This window comes from Orycteropus afer, unplaced genomic scaffold (genome assembly GCF_000298275.1).
Source record: "Orycteropus afer afer isolate SDZICR_OR568_19922 unplaced genomic scaffold, OryAfe1.0 scaffold00686, whole genome shotgun sequence".
Taxonomy (NCBI): Eukaryota; Metazoa; Chordata; class Mammalia; order Tubulidentata; family Orycteropodidae; genus Orycteropus; species Orycteropus afer.
In genome coordinates this window covers 701,653-726,534 of record NW_006922273.1, presented here as the reverse complement: position 1 = coordinate 726,534, position 24,882 = coordinate 701,653, and the positions used below count along the sequence as shown (strand labels likewise).

The following is a 24,882-nucleotide window of genomic DNA, read 5'->3' as shown; positions in this document are numbered from 1 at the left end:
AAACATCTGGGTTAGTTGGATAAAATCTTAATTTGTTTAATAATTTTTCTGTGCATATTTCAAAGACACCAAAAATGTGACTTGTCAGCAGAATGTTGAGCTTCTTTATTTTGAGTTATTCAAGTGAATGTGGAAGTGAGAAAGTGTATCTCATTATAGAAGACTCTGATGCTCGTACGCTCATTTTAAAAGTTGGCTATCCAATCAACTTACTTTCTTAGCATTCAAATTTAGTTGCATGCATGATTGGTTGCTTGACTTTTTGTTTGTTAATTATTGCAGGACACCACAAGAGATGAAGGTAATGAGACTGAAGTCTGCAGGATGAATAAATTAAGAAGGATAAAAAAGAAAGCCACTAAACCACCTATTTCTTCAACTGAAGTAGGAGAAATGGATATATCCATCTCAGAAGGTATCTTAGCTACGATGATCACTCCAAAATGTGTGGTCAAAGACAAGCTTTATTTGGTCTGCCTTTTCATAAAACATTTTCTTTTCTTCTTTTAGAGAAGCAAAAGACCAAGGAATTTTTTTTTTTTTTTCCTACACAGGCAACATAAAAGATGGTAAATATAAGACTGCAGGGCTGTTGCCATTGAATCAGTTCTGACTCATGGTGACCAGTCAGTTGCAGAGTAGAACTGCTTCATAAGATTTTCATGATTGTGACCGTTTAGAAGCAAATCACCAGGTCTTTCTTCTGAGGTGTCTCTGGGGTTTGAGCTGTCAATCTATCAATTAGTAGCCAAGTGCTTAACCATTTACACCACTCAGGTAGACAGTAATATAAGACTGCAATGTAAATACTGAAAGTATCATGGACTGCCAGAAGAACTAACAAGTTTGTCCTGGAAGATGTGCAGCTGGAATGCTCCTTGGAATCAAGAATGGCCAGACTTCATCTCATCTACTTTGGTCATGTTGTCGGAAGGGACCATTCCCTGGAGAAAGATACCATGCTTGGTAAAGTAGATGGTCAGCAAAAATAGGGGAGGCTCTCATTGAGACAGATTGACACAATGGCAGCAACAATGGGCTTGGGTATAGCAAGGATTGTGAACCTGGTGCAGGACCAGGCAGTGTTTTGTTCTGTTGTACATAGTGTTGCTATGAGTCAGAGCCAACTCAACAACACCTAACAACAACATTAATGACAATGTAAACACATAAAAATAATCCATCAAAAGTTTTCAAAATTTAAAGAGACAGAATTTAGATGATAGTAGTGAAAAAAGAGAGGACAAAGAAGAAAGAAGATGTGAATAGGAAGAGGAACACATTTTGACTCTGAGAATGAGTACAAAGATCATTACTGAAGATTTGGGATACCACAATAAAGATGTGGAACAAGTTTCCATGCCATTGGTTGGAATTTCAACTAGATTACACTAGATGTGAAACAGTGCTAATACTATGTGTTAATTAAGACAATGAACTCAATCCTGAGAACACTGGTATACCAAGATGGGGACTGTAGAAATTGCCAGCCCATGGTAAAAATGAAAAGCAAAGTTTTACAGCTTTTACTATAGTTTTCAAATTCTCTATAGACAATGTATCCCTTTATGGGCAGCAACCAGTATGGACCACTCCCACCTTCCCTTAATTGGTATTTCATTGTCTGGAAATACACTTTTCTCAAGTATTCCTTCTCATATTATGTTGAGGGAAAAAAAAAAAAAACTAAACCATTGAAACAATGGCAACAGGTGTTAACATCTTTTTCTTCATTATTACAGAGAGGATCAAAAAGCAAATGGTGTGCAACAAATTGGGAGATGCAAGCAAACCAGTTATGGGCTCTGACTCTGCTGAGTCTGATCAGCCTCATGATGACAGGAATTCCAAGAAGCAGAGGATGGTGATAAAACCGTCGCTCCCTAGAATATCAGTCAGCACTCCTGGCAACGAATTTAACCTGAACTCTAATCATGCTGGTAAAAATGGTAAGGACTCTGAAACCAACTGGCATTTGGTTCTAGTCACTAATCCCAAGTTTGTTACCAAGAGATAACGCGATGTTGGTTGAAGAATGCTAGGCTGGGAGTCACAACACTTAAAATAATCTATACACCTATTATTTATAAAGTGTTTCATAGTTTCTTCAGCTACTGGGCTGGTCATCTGGAAAATGGAGGAGGTTCAGTAGATAATCCTTCACGTCTTTTCTGAAAGTGAAATTAATGTTATTTTAAATTCTTGGTTTATTGACAGGAGCTCTGGTGGTATAGTGCCTAAGGCGTTTGACTGCTAACCAGAAGGTTGGCAGTTCAAACCCACCAGCCACTCTATTGATATAAGTATTTTGGTACATGAGTGTATTGGTTCACATTTTCTTTGATGCAAATGATAGAAACTAGAGGTATTTATTGGCTCATAGAATCCATGATTGAAAGAGCTGAAAAAACAAGTTTTGGAAAGGTAGAAATGTAGCAAGACCTAAGGAACTCTGATGGTACAATGGTTAAGCACTCATCTGCTAAGTAAAATGTAGTCAGTTCAAGCTCCCCTCCCAACCTCCCCTATGAGAGAATAGACCTATGATTTGTTCCCTTAAAGATTTACTGCTTAAGAAATCCTATAGGGTATTTCTACTCTGTCCTGTAGGAATTGCTAGACTCAACTTGATGGTTCACAACAAGGAGCACCTGGAGACTGAGAAGGGAAAACTATCAGAATTTATCATTTCATAGTTCTATATGCTAGTAGTCCGAGTTGGCTTGGCTGGTTTCTCTGCTCCACATTTTACAAGGCTGAAATCAAGATGCTGACTGGTTGTGCTCTTATCTGGAGACTCTAGGGAAGAATCAGCTCAGCTTCCAAGTTTATTCATACTGTTGACAGAATCCACTTCCTTTTGTTGTAGCACAGAGGTTCCTGTTTCCTTATTCATTATCAGCTGGGGTTAGCCTTAGCTCCTAGAGGACTTTCTTCAGTTTTCTCAGAGCCAGCAAGGAGTGGAATCCTCATGTTTAAAATCTCTCTGAATTCCTTTTCTGCCACATCTCTCTTCTGCCTCAAAAGCAACAAAATAAAACAGAAAAATACCTCAAACTCGCTGCCTTCAAGTCTATTCCGACTCATAGTGACCCACACTGGGTTTCTGCAGCAATAAATCTTTACAGAAGTAGATTACCCCATCGTCTTTCTGTGGAGTCATTGATGGATTTGAACTGCCGACCTTTGGGTTAGCAGCCAAATGGCAGAGTAATTCTCTGCAAAGGCTTTTTTACCTGGATAATCCAGGATAATCTCCTTATTTTAAGGTCCATAACACTGATTATATTCACAAAGCCCCCTATGACATGTAATTTAACATATTAACAGGTTCTTGGGATGAAGGAAGGAGCCCTGATGGTGCAGTTGTTAAAGCTGATGGTTGGAATCCACCAGTCATTCTGTAGGAGAAAGATGTGGCAGTCTGCTTTCTTTCAAGATTTATAGCCTTGGAAACCCTATGGAGCAGTTTCATTCTGTCCCACAGTTTCAGTATGAGTTGGAATTGAATCGATAGCAGTGGGTTTGGTTTGGTTTTGGTTTATGGATTAAGGCATGGACTTCTTTGGGGGCCCATTAGACTTATCATATCATCTCTCATCTCTGCATTTCCTATGCTTTGGCTTCAAGGATTTCTCCATGAATTGAAAGAACATGAACACTGACCTAACCTCTAAGCACCTAGCGTTATCTATAGAAATGCCCACAGACACCAATATTATGCCCACAGAGGCAAAAAACAGAGGCAGATAATATAAATGAGGGAGGTGGGCTGGGTGTAAGAAAATAGGGAATAGTGCTGTTGTGAGAAATAAGAGCAGAAGTTGACATATTACAGCCCATGGGCCAAATCTAGGTCTGCAGGACTGGATTTGTGAAAAGCATTTTGCATTGTTGATGTCTGCTTTCATGCTATAATGGCAGAGTTGAGAAGATGTGACAGAGACCATGTGGCCCACAAAGTAGAAAATATTTACTATCTATTTATGAAGTAAGACTAAAGTGAGTCTCTGCCTGGTCTGTGATTAACCCAAATCAGTTCACACACCCTGCCTACTTGAGAGATGAGAAAGATTTATTACCATAAACATAGTAAGGAGACAGGGGCCAGTACCCAGATCTGACTCCCTGAGTGTGTGACAAAAACTGTTTTTGTAAAGTTCAGGAAAGGGGTCTATACATATTCATACAAATTTTGGGAATTTGGGCATGAACTAGCTGGAGACTGGCTGAAGTTTTGTTTGCCCTGGTTTAAAGGGACAGTCAATTTTTAATACAGTGCCCTTGTGCACAGGATGAGTTACATCGACTTCCTGTCATCAGCTGATCCGGGTTTAGGCAGAGGGGAAGATGTTAGTCCTGAGCAAGTTTGTTCTCATTTAATTCACTGTTTATGTCCGTAGGCCAAAACTGATCTAAGCTAGTTCTAACTGATTTCAAGTTGGTATTGGTTGTTTCTGAAAAACAACTTTAAGGAAACACATTATCATACCTATTCATCTGTCTCCAACTAGGGTAGGGGATGATTATAGAATGGGTGAGGAATTGTGTTTCCATTTAACCCAGCTCTTAAGGAAAAAGGTTATGATGCTTGCTCATCTGTCTCCAACTAGGTTGAGGGATGATTATAGAAAGGATGGGGAATTGGACTATTATTCAACTTGGCTTCTGTCCTCCTTTGAGTGATTACTGTTCCACATTCTTGGGGAATAGGATGTTGACTCATTCTAACTACTTCCTGGTGGTCAGGGGTGAAGTTGGTGGAACTCAAAAATTCTTGGCTAACAAGTCTCTTGTGGTCTAGATAGCTCTAGGAATCTTCTGGCCATAGTCCAAGGAGAAGAGATTAGGGGTGTCCATAGAGTAGCCTTTAATTTGGGGGTTGGAAGACAGATAAGCAGTTAGGTAGACATTGAATACAACAATAATCAAAAAGTACTGATGCTATTATAGGGAGAATTATAACAAATGAAGATCTCAGCCATCCTAAATTGGGTAGCTAAGAAGTGAGCCAAGAAAAATCTACCCCAAAGGTGGGGGTTAATTGGTGTTGAATAGTCTTCCTGTCCTGTTGCAATTTACGAATGGTGCAGTGGATAGCCTGTTGATCCTGTTCTATTTGTCCTGATGCATTAATAAATGAACAAGAAGTAGCACTGATGTATACACATATCCCTCCATGAGCTACCAATATTTTTGTGTTGTTAGGTGCCTTTGAGTCATTTCCAACTCATAGCAACCCCATGCACAGCAGAACAAAACCCTGCCTGATCCTGTGCCAGCTCCAAGATCCCTGCTACACTTGAGCCCATTGTCGCAGCCTAGGTCTGCAGGACTGGATTTGTGAAAAGCTACTAATATAAGATCTACCAAAACCAAAACTAAACTTACTGCCTTTGAGTCAGATCCGACTCATAGCGACCCCTCCTTGGCTTTCTGAGGTGGTATCACTATGAAAGTAGATTGCCCAATCTTCCTTTCAAGGACTGTCTGGTGGGTTTGAACCTCCAGCCTTCTGGTTAGCAGTCAAATGCCTTAGGCACTATGTCACCAGAGCTCCCAATATAAGATCTAGGGCTGCCCAATTCTGAAGCATATCAGTCTTGATAGAACTTATTTCAGTTTGCAGCACAGAAGTTATATCAGAAGTAGAGTTTGTTACTGACTCTAGAGAAAAAGACATTCTGAGCAAATTGATATAAAAGATGCATATTACAATCTTCCCAACACCCATTACAGGAATTCAGATTTGTTGGGATTTTCCCAAGCACTCCAGGCCAAATCATGTGGACTATGCCGACATCAGTAGCTACTATGGGTAGTGGGTGAGAAACCCAACAGTCCCTCACATATCCTCTGTTGCAGCAGCTTGGCTAAGTTTTATTATAGCATTCTGTTTCCAGTTTCTACTGGATGGAAGCAGGCACAATATTAAAGAAAAAGTGATGGGATAACTAATAATATCATAATGGAGGTCTTATGCTAAAGAAGCCGCACTAATGAGTCAGGGCTTTAGTTCGTAAGGCAAAACAAAATATTACACCACAAGCTAAATTGATTAAGTCCTGTTAGTAACATACCAAGGTTCACCAAGGCATAAAAAACAGCATATGGGAAGGCTAGGCAGATGATTACAGACAACTGAAATGATTTAGATTTAGCACCCCACATTGGAGCGGGGGGGGGGGGAGGGGCATACAAAGAGGCTTCCAGAGTAAAAGTAAGTGCTAAGATAGACAAGCTTACTAAAGCTCCATATATACTACTTATCTCTCAGCAGTAGGTTTGTAGAGCTACCCACTGCTGGGCCAGTTAGTTCCTTCCTGAGTCTTCACAATCTGCAAAGCTGTTCCCTACGGATCAGGGCTCAGTGACGGGTCAAGGATGGTGTTCTGTGGGGACAAGGGCTACTCTCAGTTAAGTATGATGAAGTCAGGGTTGGGCATCTGCGGTAGTTCTGTTTGTGTGTCAACTTGGCTGGGCCTGGTTGAGTGGCTGGACAACTGGATGTAGTATTCTCCATGATGAGACTGGCAATCAACTCCATGGTGGTATCTACTGTAAGCAGCTGAGTAGCTGCCTTAGGGCTGTGGTCTGCTTTCTGTATCTAAGGAGAAGCCTTGGGGAACGGTCTCTAGCTTATGGCATGCTTGAACCCTGCATGTAGCCATGTTGTTGTTCAACAGCCTGCCATGCTTTGCTGACTTTGGGACTTTAAATGGACTTCAATTAATGGCCTGCCATGTGGTTTGGTAACATTGGGACTGTGCCTTTTTACTTGTTAACCTTGGGCTTGTCAGTCTCAGCAGCCAGATGCTGTCTGAGTGAAGAAAAGCCTCTAGCTCCAGTGGACTGGGAGCAAGAGGCAAAACTGAAGCCCAAGGCTGAGGGGCTTTCACCCACCCCCTAGAGCGTGGCACTGTGAACTCAGATGTAAAGCCTCCAAATTGTAAGAATAAAATCCTGTTTGTTCAAGCCATCCCATTTGTGGTATAATTCCTGTCAGAGTGGCACTAGGTAACCAAAACAACTTCCTTGAGTTTAGCTGAGGAGTACATACATCACTGATACGACTTCATAGGGCCCAGTCCACTTGGTCTGGAGCTGGCATTGGGGGTTGAGTTTTGCACTCTTTGAGAATAACCCAATTAATTGGACAGATGTTATGAAGGTGAGTATCTGTAGGATACTCGGAAGGAAGGTTGGGCAATCCTACTTCCGTAGTGATACTGCCTCGGAAACCCAAGGAGGGGTCGCTATGAGTCGGGGCCGACTCGACGGTACATAACAGCAACAACAACATCTGTAGGATATAGTAACTTGATGGAAGCAAAGTGGTTAATAGCCTTTAAGGTTGCAGACAAAGTCTGCCCATATGAAAAATAACTAATTCTGTTAAAAGTTTAAGGTCTCCCTTTCCTGTGTAACAGGGGTGCCACACTTTAGGAAATGATCTCCTATATAATATTTCATATGGGGATAACCCAAGCCTGCTTCTAGGAGTGACCCAGACCCACAAAAGTGCAAGAGATAAAAGCTTTATCCAAGATCAGGTTGGTCTCTTGGCCAGCATTTCCTTGAGGGTGTGGTTTATCTTCTCAATTTTCTCTGTTGGCTGGGGCCTGCAAGAGGAATGCAATTCCCACTTAATGTTTAATAGTCTTGTTTCTGTTAGACTACTTGGGCTATACGTGCTCCTCTGTTATCACTTTGGCTTAAGACTGGCAGGCCAAAACAGAGAACAATTTCTCTTAGTAGTTTTACTTTCCCCTGCTGCTTTTTCCGTGCAATAGGGAAAGGCTTCCACCCACCCGGTGAAGTGTCCACAAATAGGTACTTGTTTTTGCCATGGACTGTAGGCATAACAGTATAATAAATCTGCCAGTCTTCACATGGGCCTAGTCCTCTTGCTTGAACTTTTACCACTGGAGGTGGACTGCACTTCACCTGTTGTAGAGTTTCTTTATGGACACCTGAGGGTCAGCAGCAGGCAACTACAGGAGGGCTGCCTACAGCGTCCACACCTGGTGAGGATTAGCATCCATCTCAAGCTTGTTAGATGTGAAAGTAACTTCAGTATTCAACTTGGTTAGCAAGTCTAGTTCCGAAAAAGGAAAGCGACATTCAGGCACATGTAAGAAACAACGACTTAAAACAGTACTACTCTTCACCCAGCACTCAGGAGGCTGCAGAAAAATTTTCACATGCAGTCTTCTGAGATTCTGGCAATGTTTATTGCTTTTTGAGACAGAGAGGCCTTAGGTTGCCCCATAAACTAAACCAAATCCACTGCTATCAAGTTGATTCTGACTCATAGCAAACACCATTGGGTTTTCGAGGTGCTAAGTCTTAACAGAAGTAGATAACCCATCTTTCTTCTGTGGAGTGGCTGATGTGTTTGAATTGCCAATCTTCTGGTAAGTAGTCAAATGTCATAGGCACTGCACCACTAGAATTGCCCCCATATTCATCAAAAATTCAACTGGCTGTTTTCTCACTGTTATAGCTACCCAGGGGTTCCTCGTGGGAGATAGGGATTTGTCCAGTCTGCAAGGAGCCCCTGCCTCCCTCCCCACTTTACTCTTGATCGCCGTCAGCTATGTTTACCATCTGCTGGTCCCTTTCTGGTTGTTTTTGAAGGGCTTGCTCTGGGCACTCCTTCTTCCAGTGCTGATCCTACCTGCAGTAAGCATACTGCTGAGGCCCCAACTTTGTGGGCTCTCCTTGAGGAGGAGGAGCTTGACTTACTCCCTTTCTATTCGTTGGGAGCCCAAGGGGACTTATCCAGCAGGATTGACTTGTGGCAGGCCTCCCAGGGCAGCAGCCAGAAGGGCAGCCTGTGCTTCATCTCTTTTTGCTTCTGTTTCTCCGGCTCCTGGTCTCAGTTACAAACCTTAAAGGCAGTCTTCACAAGTTGAGAAGTGCTCATGCCTAGTCTCTTTCTAATTTCTGGATTTTGTGCCATATTTCAGGGGTACTCTGGTTCATAAAAGTCAATAATAACGTGAGCACTTTGGATTGTCTGGGTCAGTGTTGGTGTGCTGGAGATAGGTCTCATACATCCATTCCAGGAAAGCAGAGGAATTCTCCTTGGAGCCCTGCTGTACCTCCTGAACTTTGTGAATATTAGTCTGTTTTGGAGTGCCTAAGGCATTTGACTGCTAACCAGAAGGCTGGTGGTTCAAACCTACCAGCCACTCCTCGGAAGGAAGGTTGGGCAATCGACTTCCATAGTGATACCGCCTCAGAAACCCAAAGAAGGGTCACTATGAGTCGGGGCTGATTCGATGGCACATAACAACAATAGCAACATAAGTGGGCATTGCATTTTTCTATCAGTCATGGTGAACCGGACATGGGTCCAAACAAAACCTTGTGGATTCCCTTGATGATCTAAGCTAGCTGGAAGTGTCATAATGCATATTGGCATGATGGGGTTGGGTTCAGCCTCTGACCAAATTGTACACTGCTCTGGATGTGTGCTGGGAGATCGCTTCCTGAGTGGCAGGCACCTGGGGTGCTAAAGGGTAATAGGGTTTTAATAAATCCAGATCATAAGAGTTGCTAAATTTAAAGCTTCCCTTGGTTTAGATGGTTGAGTTATCAGTTACTTTTTAACTCCAGGGGGTTTTGAGGGGGAACAGAGAGGGGAGGAAGAGGGTCAAGAAAAGGGTCTTCAGAGTCCTAGAGTCCTAGAGGATTCCCTTAAAGTCAACTTTCCTTTTAGATTGTACAACCACCAATTTAAACTATTTCTGTAAATTCTTATTTTGGGATACATAAGTCCTCAACATAAGATGTCCTCCCACTTTTCTTCCTTTTTGAAAAACAAATCTAATTGCACCAAAATATTATAACTCAAATTCCCATTTCCTAGCCATTTTTTTTTTTTTTTTCTGTGAACCCAAGCTGAAACTGGGGCCAGGCAGTATCATAAAACAAATGACATCTTCTTTCCTTTCAGAAACTCCTAGTGAAAATGAGCCAGGTATTTCAGGACACAGCCAAGGGGCTGCATCTGGTATAGAACTGTAGTTACCCATTTTTATTCACATGTTGATTTCCCTCTCATTTAAGACTCTCTTTGCACCGGTGCCTCACACACATACAAAGTAAACCAGGACTAACCCAGACCAGATATACACTCACAGAGATATCTCTCAACCTCCCAGAAAGTCATACAAAACCAAATTGAAGTATAAATCTTAAGGAACATCAGGACTACAGAGGTGATCTTGGTGAAACCTTAACTCCCAGTCAAGTCTCAACCTCTTAGTAAGCTAAGCTCCCTTTTATGTGTTTTAAGAATTTAGCTTGTACTTACCCAGGAAACATCTTCAAGCCCCAATTAGTTTCTCCTCTCTCAAGAAATAAAGGCACTTCGGGCCGAGGGCACTATAGAAGGAGGCTCGGCACCCTTTGCATACCTCTAGATGAAGCAAAGTCTGATGCACACTGCGGTCAGTATTAGAGCCACCACCTGAGGGTCCTTGAGCTCTGGGCAGAGGGTCAGAGGGACCCCGAGTCCCATCTGGGGTTCCAATTGAAGTCAGATTAAAGTGAGTCCCTGCCCACGTGCAATTAAGCCAAATCAGTTCACACACCCTGTGTACTTGAGAGATGAGAAAGATTTATAACCATGTGCATGGTAAGAAGACAGGAGCCAGTACCCGGATCTGACTCCCTGAGTGTGTGGCTTGGAGAACAGTTTTTGTAGAGTTCAGGAAAGAGGTCTATACATATTCATACAAATTTCAGGAATTTGGGCATGAATTAGCTGGAGATTGGCTGAAGTTTCGTTCGTCTTGGTTTAAATGGACAGTTAATTTTTAATACAGTGCACTTGTGAACCGGATGAGTTACATCGACTTCCTGTCATCAGCTGATTGGGGCTTAGGCAGACAGGGAGATGTTAGTTCTGAGCATCTTTGTTCCCGTTTGTCTCACTGAGCATGTCCACAGGCCAAAACTGATCTGAGCTGGTTTTAACTGATTTCAAGTTGGTATTGGTTGTTTCTGAAAAACAACTTTAAGGAAACACATGATCATACCCATTCATTTGTTTCCAAGTAGGGTGTGGGATGATTACAGAAAGGATGGGGAATTGAACTTCCATTTAATTCAGCTTTTAAGGAAAAAGGTTATCATACCTGCCCATCTGTCTCCAACCAGGGTGGGGGATGATTACAGAAAGGATGGGGAATTGAACTATAATTCAACTTGGCTTCATTTATAGAAAAAAATTTGCCAGCTCATGAACTGGAAGATACATGTGCCATGCAAAGTTACTCCAGACAATGGTCGCTATGGAGAAATATAAACCCAGTGTTGATTGAATCAGCAATTAGTCATACAGGACCATTATCGATGCAACTTAGTTGAACTGCCTTCTCTTTAGCCCAGGGCTGAATTACGTTTGTTATAGGTCCTAAGCACCAAGACCACTACCAGTCTATCAGTTTGTCATCCTGTGGTAGTTTGCATATTGCTATGATGCTGAAAGATATGCCACTGGTATTTCAAATACCAGCAGGGTCACCCATGATGGACAGGTTTCAGTGGAGCTTCCAGAATATGACAAACTAGAAAGAAAGGCCTGATGAACTACTTCTGAGTATGAGCCAATGAAAAGCTTATGGACCACAGTAGAACATTGACTTGCTTGCTTTGGACATCATCAGGAAGGATCAATTGCTAGAAGATGACATCATGTTTGGTGAAGCAGAGTGCCAGTGGTGGTAAAGGGGACCCTTGGTGAGATGGATTGGCACATGGCCACACAACGATGGACTTGAACATGCCAGCAATTGTGAGGATGACACAGGACCAGGAAGTGCTTTGCTCTGGTCTAAGTAAGGTCTCCATGAGTTGGAATTGATTTGACAGCAGCTGACAACAAGCATGGAAAATTTTAACTCCCCCCCAAAAACCTCCAATTTTTAATTTAAAAATAAATATAAAAATCAACCCCCAAAAGAGTTACAAAAAATTTCAAGGTAGTTATTTTCTCCTCTGTGATTACCACTTGAAGGCTTTCAAAAAAATGTATATTTTTTTCAAATAAAACTTCATTTATAACTTTTTATTGTTTTTGTCCCTGCTTTGTGCATGGCTATTCTGCCTCCTGGGCTTTCCTACACTGCCTGGGCTAACGTGATATGGCCAGGGTAGAATCATATTTGTACTAATAGGGCAGCACTCACAGTAGCCGTGTGGATGCAGGAGGGCAGGCCTTTGGAAAAGAGTATGATGGATTCTCCCTCAGGTGTGTGATAAGCAGAATGTATTACATGGTGTACTCTTGAATATACTTTTCTGTTTTTGAATTGGTATTTCTGAAAGTTCAACTGCCTACTTCATTCTGCTTTTTGTAAGTAACCATGGCTTGTTCTCTATAACTGACATATTTCCTCATTGTCACTGAACATGGACAACATTTCCCCAAGGTCTTTGAGTTATTATAGAACTTTGAGGGGTTATTCCACCCCCCCCCCAACACAGCAGTAAAACTTCTTCTATAAAAACACATTGATTTACTTTATTAATCCTTTGAGGGGATGGGAAAGAAGAACACCTCCCATGAACTGCATTGTAAGAAAAACAAATGAGCCCCTGAACTGGCAATTAGCTGCCTGCTATTCATCATGTGCAGCTGGGAAGGGCTGACCACAAGGTTTAATTGTAACTAACAAGTATGATTTATTTGAAGAAAAGATGTTTAGACAATGGTACAGTGAGATTAGTTGATGCTTTAAAATTGAAATTGAAATTAGATTGGCTAGGACTCTCACATTTGGTGAAAGAGGTGCAGTTTTAGAAAAGTTGATAATTAGTATACATATCAAAATATGTGATGCCAAATTTTGTTAGTTAGTAGGAATTGACTTAACAGCAATGGGTTTGGGGTTTGGGAGTCAGGCAAGGTCAAATGATACAGAATGCATTTATTCACACACTCACTACTTTGGAAGCATGTTTATTGAATGCCTTTGATTTACCTGCATTGCTACATGGGGTACAGCAAAAAGTAAAGTTAAGTGCCTGTTCTTATAGGGTTGATACCCTAGTGGGGGCCAGCAGATAGTAAACATTCACTTATACAATAGGAGAGGTGGTAATAAGAGCTGTGAAGAAAATAGAACAGAATGATATATTCCTTTTCAATAATAGTGCAATATGGTTATCTTAAAGTGAATCAGGGGTTGTAACTCCACACTGTGACCAAATTTTATAAAATTAACAGTCCAGGTGATTGAGTTTTACTTTTTTCAGCATTGTCCACCATGGGAAATGATTACATCTTACTATTTGATACCATACTTATCATCTATATTTCCTCTACTCAATAGAATATAAGCTCCAAGAGGTTAGGGCTTTTTCTTACTGCTTCTTAGATATGTGACCAGCATGAATAGTGCATGGTGATGAAAAAGTGTCTTGAGTGGACGAATATTTTTCTTATTTAAAAATAATACATACTTACTATAGACAGTTTGGAAGCTCTGGTAGCATAGTGCTGAAGGCATTTGACTGCTAATCAGAAGGCTGGCAGTTCAAACCCACCAGCCACTCCTCGGAAGGAAGATGGGGCAATCTACTTCCGTAGTGATACTACCTCAGAAACCCAAGGAGGGTCGCTATGAGTCGGGTCCAACTCATGGCACATTACAACAACAACAACATAGACAATTTAGAAGATGTGGATAAACAAAAGAACGACTAAGATTACCTATGTTCTTATTACTGGAGAAACAATAAAATTATCTTATTACACAGGAAATACCTTTTGAATTTCTTTTAATGTTGTTAGTATATTTACCACTTATATTTAATTGCCTAGTATGTTTATGGGAGCTCTGGTAGCATAGTGGCTAAGGCACTTGACTGCTAACCAGAAGGCTGGCGGTTCAAACCCACCAGCCACTCCTCAGAAGGAAGGTTGGGCAATCCTACTTCCGTAGTGATACTGCCTCGGAAACCCAAGGAGGGGTCGCTATGAGTCAGGGCTGACTCGACGGCACATAACAACAACAACAACAGTATGTTTATGATACTGATTATCTGGAAATTTCAATATTTTAAAATTCCTATAAATTTTATTTTATTTAAGGAACATTATTCACCATGAGCACAACACCCAGTATTTCAGAATGGGTGTTGGGAACACAGTAACTACTAAATTAGCATGAAACATTGTAATTGCTACAGCTTAATTGTTTGTATTAAATGTGAGCTGATTATAAAGCCTCAGGGATCTCAGAGTGGCCAAATGTATCAGTGACAGGACATTATCTCTAATTAATTTGCATAGGTGGAACTGGTAATTTGTTTTCCTCCTGTTTCATGTACTTGAAATCTACTTAATCTATGTTTTAACTGCTGATCTTTATGCTTATTTTTAAATCTGAATTATATCTTGAAAAAGTATAATCAGGTATCATGTAAAAATCATAGCTGTTCAATGTCAGAGTGATGTGACAGATTGATGGGTATTCAGATGCAAACATTATCATTTACTAGGGCTAGAGTAATTGTGTTCACGTTATGCATTTAAGTAGCAATTATATGGTGCTGTCTGCCAGATACTGTTAAATAACCTGTTCAAACTTCATAACAATCCTATGAAGCAGGTAATATTTTATTGACAAGCCACAGACAGAACGACAAACTTGCCAGGCCAAACCCAGAATTGGAAGTGAGGCAGAGGGGCTCCAGCATTAGTGCTGAACCACTACACTTTAATCAAAAACCGATGGCATTGAAGGAAGAAGTCCAAGCTGCACTGAGGGCTGGCAAAAAACAAAGAAACAAACAAATAAAAAAACAAACTTTAAGAATTGATGGAATACCAACTGAGGTGTTTAAACAAACAGATGCAAAACTAGAGGCACTCACTTGTCTAGACCTAGAAATTTGTAAATCAGCTTCCTGCCAACTAACTGGAAGAGATCCATATTTGTATCCATTCTAAAGGAAAGTGATCCAACAGAACATGGAAATTATTGAATAATATCAGTATTGCACACAAGTAAAATTTTGCTGAAGATAATTCAAAAGTGTTTGTAGAAGTACATCAATAGGGAGTTGCCAGAAATTCAAGCGAGACTTGGAAAAGGATATGAAATGAGAGCTATCTTTGTTGACGTCAGATAGATCATGGCTGAAAGAAGAGAATACCAGAAAGATGTTTACGAGTGTTTTATTGACTATGCAAAGGCATTTGACTGTGTGGATCACAACAAATTATGGGTTACATTGAAAAGAATGGGAATTATGCTTATGAGGAACCTGTACATAGAGTAGAAAGCAATCAATTGAACAGAACAGGAAGATACTGTGTGGTTTAAAAGCAGGAAAGGTGTGCATCAGGGTTGTATACTTTCACCATATTTATTCAATCTGTATGATGAACAAATAATATGAGAAGTTGGGATATCTGAAGAAGAATACAGCATCAGGATTGGAGGAAGACTCATTAACAACCTGCAATATGAAGATGACACTATCTTGCTTGCTGAAAGTGAAGAAGACTTGAAGCACTTACTGATGAAGATCAAACACTGCAGTCTTGAGTGTGGATTACACCTCAACATAAAGAAAACAAATATCCTTACAACTGGACTAATAAGCAAAATCATGATAAATGGAGAAAAGTTTGAAGTCAAGGATTTCATTTTACTTGGATCCACAATCAACACCCATGGAAGCAGCAGTCACGAAATCAAACGACTTAGTACATTGGTCAAATCTGCTGCAAAACACCTCTTTAAAATGCTAAAAGTCAAAGATGTCACTATGAGGACTAAGAAGCCCCTGACCCAAGGCATGGTGTCTTCGGTTATCTCATATACACATGAAAACCGGGCAATGAATAAAGAAGACCGAAGAAGAATTGATGACTTTGAATAGTGGTATTGGCCATGAATGTTAAGTATCCCATATCAGAATAATGAACCAATCTTTCTTGAAAGAAGGACAGCCAGAATGCTCCTTAGAAGCAAAGATGGAGAGATATAATCTATAGCTATTTGGACATATTATTAAGAGGGATCATTCCCTGGAGAAGGACATCATGCTTGGTAAAGTAGAGGGTGAGTGAACATAGAGGGATCCTTAAAAAGATGGCTTGACACAGAGGCTTCAATAACAGGCTCAAACTTAACAATGATTGTGAGGATGGTGCCGGAATAATCAGTGTCCCATATATAGGATTGTCATGACTCAGAACCAACTAAAGGGCACCTAACAACAACCGCACTCTTTGCTTCTTCCAAAAGGTTTGACAGCAGCAAACACCTGTGTAGTGTGTACTGTGTGCCAAACTCTTCTATATGCTTTAGATAGATTCTTTCATTCTGTACTAACATCCCCAGGAGTCCAGCAGTCCATATTCTAGTTTCAATTTTGGCAGTGAACTGATAGTGAGACTTGGGGTACTTCATTGTTCCTCTCTAAGACTCCAGGTAATGAGTTGATTGGATTAGATGATTTATCTCCAATGTCTCTTCTATTTCTAAAACTTTTTAATTTTTAGATTATTTCTTAAAGGCTTTGAAAAGATCATGTTTCTGATTTTAAATTTTAGTACACAGTCTAGATTTTTCATGTCCTCTACTCTTATTCTTGAAAAACACTTTTTTGTTTGTTTGTTTATTTAACTCATTTTAAATTTGACAGAAAGATGTAGACTTCTTAGACTCACATACCATTGTAAAGAAATAAAGCCCTTCTGACTAAAAGAAAAAAAAATGAACAAAGAAAATAAACAAAAATGAACAAATGATTTTACCCTCAAGTGTTGTTGTTTTGTGCTGTCCAGTCAGACCCGACTCATACCGACCCCTCCTTGGGTTTCTGAGGCTATATCAGTACGGAAGTAGATTGCCCAACCTTCCTTCCGAGGGGTGGCTGGTGGGTTTGAACCGCCAGCCTTCTGGTTAATAGTCAAGTGCCTTAGCCACTATGCTACCAGAGCTCCTACCCTCAAGTATACAGGATTTTTTATTCTGGGCATTATCAGTTAGTTCAATACACTCAAAACCTTTTCAATAGTTGTCTGTATAGAGACTTACATGTTACCGGTGTTGTCCAGTTATATCAATATATTATTCTAATTTCCTAAGAGAAGTTTGCAGTATCTACATATGATATTGTTATAAATTTCATAAACAATGTTAACTTCCAGCTAAATGTAAGTGATGATCGCCTAGGCTGTTAGAGACAATGTTCTTGGGGAAATGGTAAAGGCAGAGTAAGAAAGGGTAAGATCTCCAACTCTAAGCCAATGACATGATGATGTTTCTTTAAATAAACGTAATTGCAAATTCACTACCTCTAACTTCCTCTTGGGAGTGCCTGGGTGGCACAAATGGTGAAGGTAGTTGGCTGCTAACCTAAATGTTGGTGGTTCAAGTCTACTCAGAGGCACCTGAAATAAAGGCCTCGTGATCTACTTCTGAAATATCATCCAATAATAATAATAATAAAAATCTATGGAGCACAGTTCTACTCCCACATGCATGGGGTCACCATGAGTCAAAATAGACTTGATAGCAACAGTTTTTTCTTTCCTTCTAACCTCGTCTTGCTTTTCAATTCATCATGATCCAGTGACTTAGAACCATTCTTTATTTTACAGATCAAACCAGGGACAGTACTCAATCTCCCACCATGCCTCAACTTTCCTCTAGAATGAAGCACATTAAACAAGAGATGACCAGAAATCACCTCCAGTTTGTGCGTTTTGAAGCAACAGACCTCCATGGCGTGTCCAGGTCTAAGAGTATCCCAGCTCACTTTTTCCAAGTAAGTTTTATGTGCAGAATTATGATTGAATGCAATTTCATGACCATTAGCAAGCAAATGGTCCTTATTACTCTTTCTTATTTTCTTGTAATCTATACAGCAATTCAAGCTGAAAACCAATAATTTATTTTGTTTCTTTCCTTGTCCCATGACAAACACATTATTGCTCCCCGAGGAGCTGAACATATACTCTCAGTTCCCAAATAGCAATTCCTTTACCCAATAGAAATACAAAACTAATTAAGAATGGTAATTTTACTCCTTCTGCCTAGAATAATTTCCCTCCACAGAATTATCTTTTATCCTTTACTGCAATTATGAAGATTATATTTTATTTGACATGAGAAAATTATAAGAGAAGACCCAAGAGCAAACATAAAAAGAAAAAAAAAAAGAAATTAAATAGAGAGAATTTGTTAGATAAAATGCATGTCTTCCAGCTTCTAATTCTGATAAGACTCAATTGTTGTAGGATGAGTTCATGTATAATATTAAGTTCTTGAAAATAGTGATACTGAGAAATATTGTATTTCTGGATATATTTAGAGACTTCTGAGTTTTTTTTTAAAATTCATATCATGTGCTTACTTTAATGACTTATTTGTTGTATTATTTCTTAAATTCTGTCAACATGTCCAGGAAGGCACCAGTCAATACTCTATAAGAAAATTAAGCATGTTTTTATTTACCTTTATTTTTTCAGTATTCTGTTTGAACACTTTAATATCAACTTGTAATTTTTAATTTGCTTTATATTGGTAAACCTAAAAAATACCTTTAAAGAATTCCACAGATTTAAATTTGGTTTAAGAATTTTTTGGACCTAGAAACAGATATGTTTTCTCTCCATCTAGACAAGAAAGGTGTTGTCTTACTTATTTTTTTTTTTTATAACAAAATGTGAAATTTTGCTGTGAATATGTCAAAATCTAATTCACACAAATCTCTTTCTGCTTGCCAGAAAATATAATGGGCATTTTAGGCCCTGCCCAGAGACCTCAATATAAAACTGGTTGCTATTTAGTTTTTGTCACATGCTAATAATTTATCCCACTAATAGCATCTAAAAGGACCCTGGTGACACAGTGGTTAAATTGCTCACCTGCTAATTGAAAGGTCAGCAGGCCAAATGCCCTAGCTGCTCTGCAGAAGAAAGATGTGGCAGCCTGGTTCCATAAAGATTTATTGCCCTTGCTCTCATACACCCCAAAACATCATGGGTTTTGGTTCCTTGGTTTGGAGGTTTAGGGTTATGGTTTCAAGAGACATTCCAGTTAATTGAATTAATAACATATTTAGTGCTTCTGTTCTACATCCTAATTGGATGTGTAATGCCCAGGGACTTAAAAGCTTGCAAGAGGCTACCCAAAGCACAAAAATTAGACTTATTAGCTTAGAATGACAGATGGAGAGTTCAGAATAGGAGGAGGATATGGAATGTGTAGCTAATTGCCTACATGAACAACAGCATCCTTTGCCATGAAAATAAAACAACTGGAATGATACTGTTACTGAGCACTTTGATCAAAAAGTCCATAAAAGAATCCTCAGCAAAATGGAAGAAGTGCAAAACAGAATTTCAAATTCTCATGAACTCCAGACATCTGGGATCCATAAATGTTGGGTGAACTCCTGAAACTAGTGCCCTAAGATAATCTATAAACTTTAAACCAAAATTGTCCCTTGAAATCTTCTTAAAACCAAATAGTAGTTTAGGTTAACTAATAAAAAATGTCTGCCTTGAGGATTTGTTCTTTTAAGAACCATCTACATGATATCAAATTTATAACAACAACTTGAAAGACTAGATATGAACTTTCAGGGGCCGTGAAATTATGTTAATGATGGGGTAGGAACCACTCAGAAAAGGAGAGTGAGAATGGTTACAAAACTTGAAGAACATAATCAATGTCACTAAATGGTGCAAGTGGAAACTGGTGAAATAGTGTAAGTTTTGCTGTGCATATTCTCACCAAAACAAATAAAATTAAAAAAAAAAAAAAAAGATTTACCACTTTGGAAACCCTGTGGGGCAGTTCTATGAGTCAGAATTGACTTGACTGCAGTGGGTTAATAGCATCATAAAGCTATGTATTTAAAACCTTGATTTAGTCATTCAATTGAACTTCTTTGTTAAAATATATTTCAATATACTCCCTACACTTACTTAGATTGATATAAGTTGACATAAGGAGACAATTTCTGCTTGCCTTTTTTTTTTTTTTGCCAAATTTCTATTGAAAACATTTCCCACTATCTTATTCAATGTATCACATTGTACCATTTTTATTTGAGTTTCATGTATTAGGAAACAATAACTTACACTTCTTAATTGCTGTATTGATTCTTAGCCTCAGTTTTGTAGTACAAGTCATTTCCCATTTTTTTTCCATTATTATTTTATAGTTACATCATGAATAGATATTGCAAATAGGTCCATCTGTGCAAACTAATCTAAACAATGGGAGTGAATATACATACATGAACACATACACACAGTCCTGTACAGAAATTCATTGAAGGATGGAGTCAATAATTGGAGTTTGCTTATGGCTTAGGAAAATGTTAATTTCAATCTTTACCTTATTAAGTAGTTTTTAAAAACTTTCTACTTGTGGAAATAAAATATCAATTTAAAAATTAATAATTCAGACCATGAAGGCATATAAGAGATAATGTAATCCATCTTCTTTATTTATAGATGAGGAAACTGAGGCCAGAAAATTGAAGGCACGCTTCCTCAGAGTTATGTAGGCAGTTAGTGGCGAACCTTGACATCAATTTATGACTCCTCACTTCTAGTTTGATGCTCTTTTTACTGCATCTACTGTCTCCAGCTTAGCTTTAATATTACCTGTTATTTCTTCTATTGATCTAGGTGTTCTTTCCTTAATATATCTATTGTACAACTTTGGTCAATTCAACTTTCATCTAGGTGTTCTTTCTTGTTAAATGAAAAAAATATTGATTTTTGAAAAACAGGCTGTGGTGGTTATGTTTGTGTGTCAACTTGGCCGGGCCTGGTTGAGTGGCTGGGCAGCTGGATGTAGTATTCCCATGATGAGACTGGTAATCAACTCCATGGTGGAATCTACTGGGAGCAGCTGAGTATCTGCCTTTGGATATGTGGTCTGCTTCCTATATATAAGGAGAAGTTTTGAGAATAGTCTCTAGCCTATGGCATACTTGGACCCTGCATGTAGCTACGTAGTTGCTCAGCAGCCTGCTATGCTCTGCTGACCTTGGGACTTAAAATGGGCTTAAGTTAATGGCCTGCTGTGTGGTCTGGTAACATCAGGACTGTGCCTTTTTACTTGTCAACCTTGGGGCTTCCAGCCTCAGCAGCTAGCAGCTGTTTGAGTGAAGAAACACCTCTAGCTTCAGTGGGCCGGGAGCAGAAGGCAGAGCTGGACTCCAAGGTTGAGGGGCTTTCACCCAGCCCCTAGAGCCTGGCACTTTAAACCTGGACTTAAAGCCTCCAAATTGTAAGAATAAACTCCTGTTTGTTAAGGCCATCTCGTTTGTGGTATATTCTTGTCAGAGTGGCACTAGGTAACCAGAACACAGACCATCTGCTAGAAGGAACTATGGTGGCTGAGTAGTAGCTCTGGTGGTGTAGTGCCTAAGGCATTTGACTGCTAACCAGAAGGCTGGTGGTTCAAATCCACCAGCCACTCCTTGAAAGGGCAATCTACTTCTGTAGTGAAACTGCCTTGTAAACCCAAGCAGGGGTCACTGTGAGTTGGACCTGACTTGGGGGCAGTGAGTTTGGTTTAGTTTGGTACTAGGAATAGAAGAAAAGACAGTTACATAACTGGAAAAGACCAAATAAAGAACCCATTATAATGATAATGGTGTCTACTCTTTTTAGAGAATTTACCATGTGCCTAGTATTTGCTTATTCAAACCTTACAATCAATTTATGCTATCTCTGTTCTATCAAAGAATTGACTTTTAATTAAATTACATGTAGATAAAGTAGGTTCTCTCTATCTTGGATCTATTCATAACAAAATATATTGCTATAGAACTCAAAACTAATTCTTGAGGCACTTCAAAACATAATCTATAGTATGGTCCAGATATCAGTTGTGATAGAGATTTGAGCTATTCTGCTAGAATTTTTATTGAGTCCATAGCAATTTATATTGGAGTGTAAAGTTATTCTAGTGCTTTATATCTCTAAACAAAACTTTAAAATAAAGAATATTATAGTGTTAGAAAAGAGTGCTCAGAGAAGTGTGGATTAAATAACCTGAAGAGTAAAGTGTGACTTTATACTATATTCAAATTCATAAGGGACTATTAGAGTGAAATGGAGCCCAGCTGCTCTCTACTATTCACAACCAAGTGAATACAAACACAGATTTAAATTAGAAGTCTTAGGAATAAAATATAGTATCCCTCATTTTAGATACACACAGAACTAACATACATAATTTCAAACTAAAAAAAAATTGACAAGTAGGAAAATAACTTATAATTTCTTACAGTGAAAAGTTGAATTAAAGGATTTTTGTACTAAAGTACTCCAAGATCCTACAGTTTAAGTTTATATATACAGGTCCTTGAATGAGTGGAAAAGTAACATAGACACCAAATAGTGCATAGCTCATTCAGCTTTGTTACTGGTAAACATAGGCTTGGGTCAGCCAAGTCAAAATGGCAATTGAAAATTGAAATAGTGGAGAGTGAAGGAGACAGTGACTTATGATTGAAGCCAGGAGAGTGGACCAGTAGATCACTTCTTCTAGACCAGTCCCTCCTTGGTGGCCATGTTATCTTTGGGATTTTGATGTAACATAATAAAAAGCCAGGCTTGCAGAATGTTGAGATGTTTTATTAACTTCATGATACTCACTGACATTGTGGTAATCAAAGTTTGTAGTCAGGACTTTTTCCTCACCCATCAATATAACCACCTTCAACACATGGAATACCTTCAAGCCTTGTTGATATTCTATTACACAATTTCTAAAATTTATTTTATGGGTCTGGTCAACTTTTAATCTCATCATTTTTATGTTGTCTGGCACATCGCAAAAGTTAAATAAATGTCCAAATCCACTGGACCCTAGAGGTGAGGTATATGGCAAGAAAGCACCTTGGCAATCATCTAGTCTAACACTTGTTTTACAGAGATGGAAACTGAGGCAAATAGAATACAAGCACCTTGCCCAACTCTACAGAACTAATTAATGAACGAACCAGGGCTACAAGTCAGATTTACTAACACCCAGTTCATGCTGACATGAAAGACATTTTAGAAATTATAACTTTGGAGTTATAGGCTCACATTCACAGGCAAGGTTTCTGGGTTTTTGTGAGACAGTGAGGAAGTTAACTCTAAAGTGAACTGTAAAAGTGAATGAAGAAAGGGCTGCTGCTGTCAGCAGATCTGACTCCTCTGATGTTATGACAAATGTCCTGGGTACCTCAGGACTGACCACAGTCAGCTCACTAAGAAGGTTGGAAGATTCTTTACTCTAGAATTTTGAGAGTCTGTTAACTACTGGGATTACGATGGGAATAACCTCAAAACAAAGCCTCATCTGAAGTATTAGCAACTAAGCCATCAAATGAATAGGGTTTTAAAGAGCACATTCCATGATGATGGTTTGAAATTTTTTTTTAATAACTGCCATTTTCAGGTCTTAGAGCATCTGAAACCTTTAAGGTTAAAAATGTCAAGAGTTGTCTATAAAAGTGCCTTTTATTTGAAAATATTTTAAAATTTATATGATATTAAGCAGTATTAATCAACAGATGCTAAACATCTTTTTTTTTTTTTTTTTTTCTTATTAGGACAGCTCTTTTCAATCCTTCTGTTTGTTTTCACATTTTAAAACCAAATTGCTCTACCTTTTTCTTGTTTAGGAAAAAGTGATCCATGGTGTTTACATGCCCAGAGGTTATCTTGAATTGATGCCGAATCCTAAAGACAATGAAGTGAATCACATAAGAGCAACGTGTTTCAATAGTGACATAGTCCTAATGCCAGAGTTATCCACCTTTAGAGTTTTGCCGTGGGCTGAGAGAACTGCAAGAGTGATATGTGATACATTCACTGTGACTGGTGATCCTCTGTTGACTTCTCCAAGGTACATTGCAAAGAGGCAGCTGAGCCAGCTGCAGGACGCTGGCTTTTCCCTGCTCTCTGCCTTCATTTATGATTTTTGCATTTTTGGTGTGCCTGAAATTATCAATTCAAAGACCATATCTTTTCCTGCTTCATCATTAATGAATAATCATGACCAGCCCTTTATGCAGGAGCTCATTGATGGCCTGTATCAGACTGGAGCCAACGTTGAGAGTTTTTCCTCCTCCACCAGACCTGGTCAGATGGAAATCTGTTTTCTGCCAGAATTTGGCATCAGTGCAGCTGATAATGCATTTACCCTAAGAACAGGTGTCAAAGAAGTGGCAAGGAAATACAATTACATTGCCAGTTTTTTCATTGAGACTGGATTGTGCAATTCAGGAATTTTGTCTCATAGTCTCTGGGATGTCAATGGCAAGCAAAATGTATTCTGCAGCAATTCTGGAGTTGAACAGCTCACAGTCACTGGGAAAAAATGGTTGGCAGGACTGTTGAAGCACTCTGCGGCTCTGAGCTGTCTGATGGCACCTGCGGTTAGCTGCCGAAAGCGTTATTCCAAGGACAGTAAAGCCCTGAAGGAGAGTGTCCCCACAACATGGGGTTATAACGATAACAGCTGTGCTTTTAATATCAAGTGTCATGGTGAGAAAGGAGCCCGGATAGAAAATAAACTAGGCTCAGCGACAGCAAACCCTTACCTGGTGCTGGCTGCAACTATTGCTGCAGGCTTGGATGGAGTTCAAAGCAGAGATGGTGTTTTGGCTGATCCAGATGACAGCACAGACCTTTACCAGTCAAAACCTTCTGAGATCCCTTTGAAACTGGAAGATGCCCTTGTGGCACTAGAGGAAGATGAGTGTCTGAGACAGGCTCTAGGAGAAACCTTTATTCGATATTTTGTTGCCATGAAGAAATATGAGTTGGAAAATGAAGAAACTGATGCTGAGAGAAATAAATTCTTAGAGTATTTTATTTAG

The 24,882-nt window shown here is 39.3% G+C and overlaps 1 protein-coding gene across 1 annotated transcript; it reads left to right on the top strand.

Moving 5' to 3' along the window:
* Positions 1-276: 276 nt before the first annotated feature.
* On the top strand, positions 277-24,882 carry LGSN (lengsin, lens protein with glutamine synthetase domain; the record flags this gene model as incomplete). Its single annotated transcript, XM_007956926.1, has 4 exons — positions 277-415; positions 1,743-1,940; positions 17,639-17,805; positions 23,683-24,882. Coding segments are annotated over 4 exons (1,704 nt in total), but the record flags the coding sequence as incomplete, so codon positions are not given.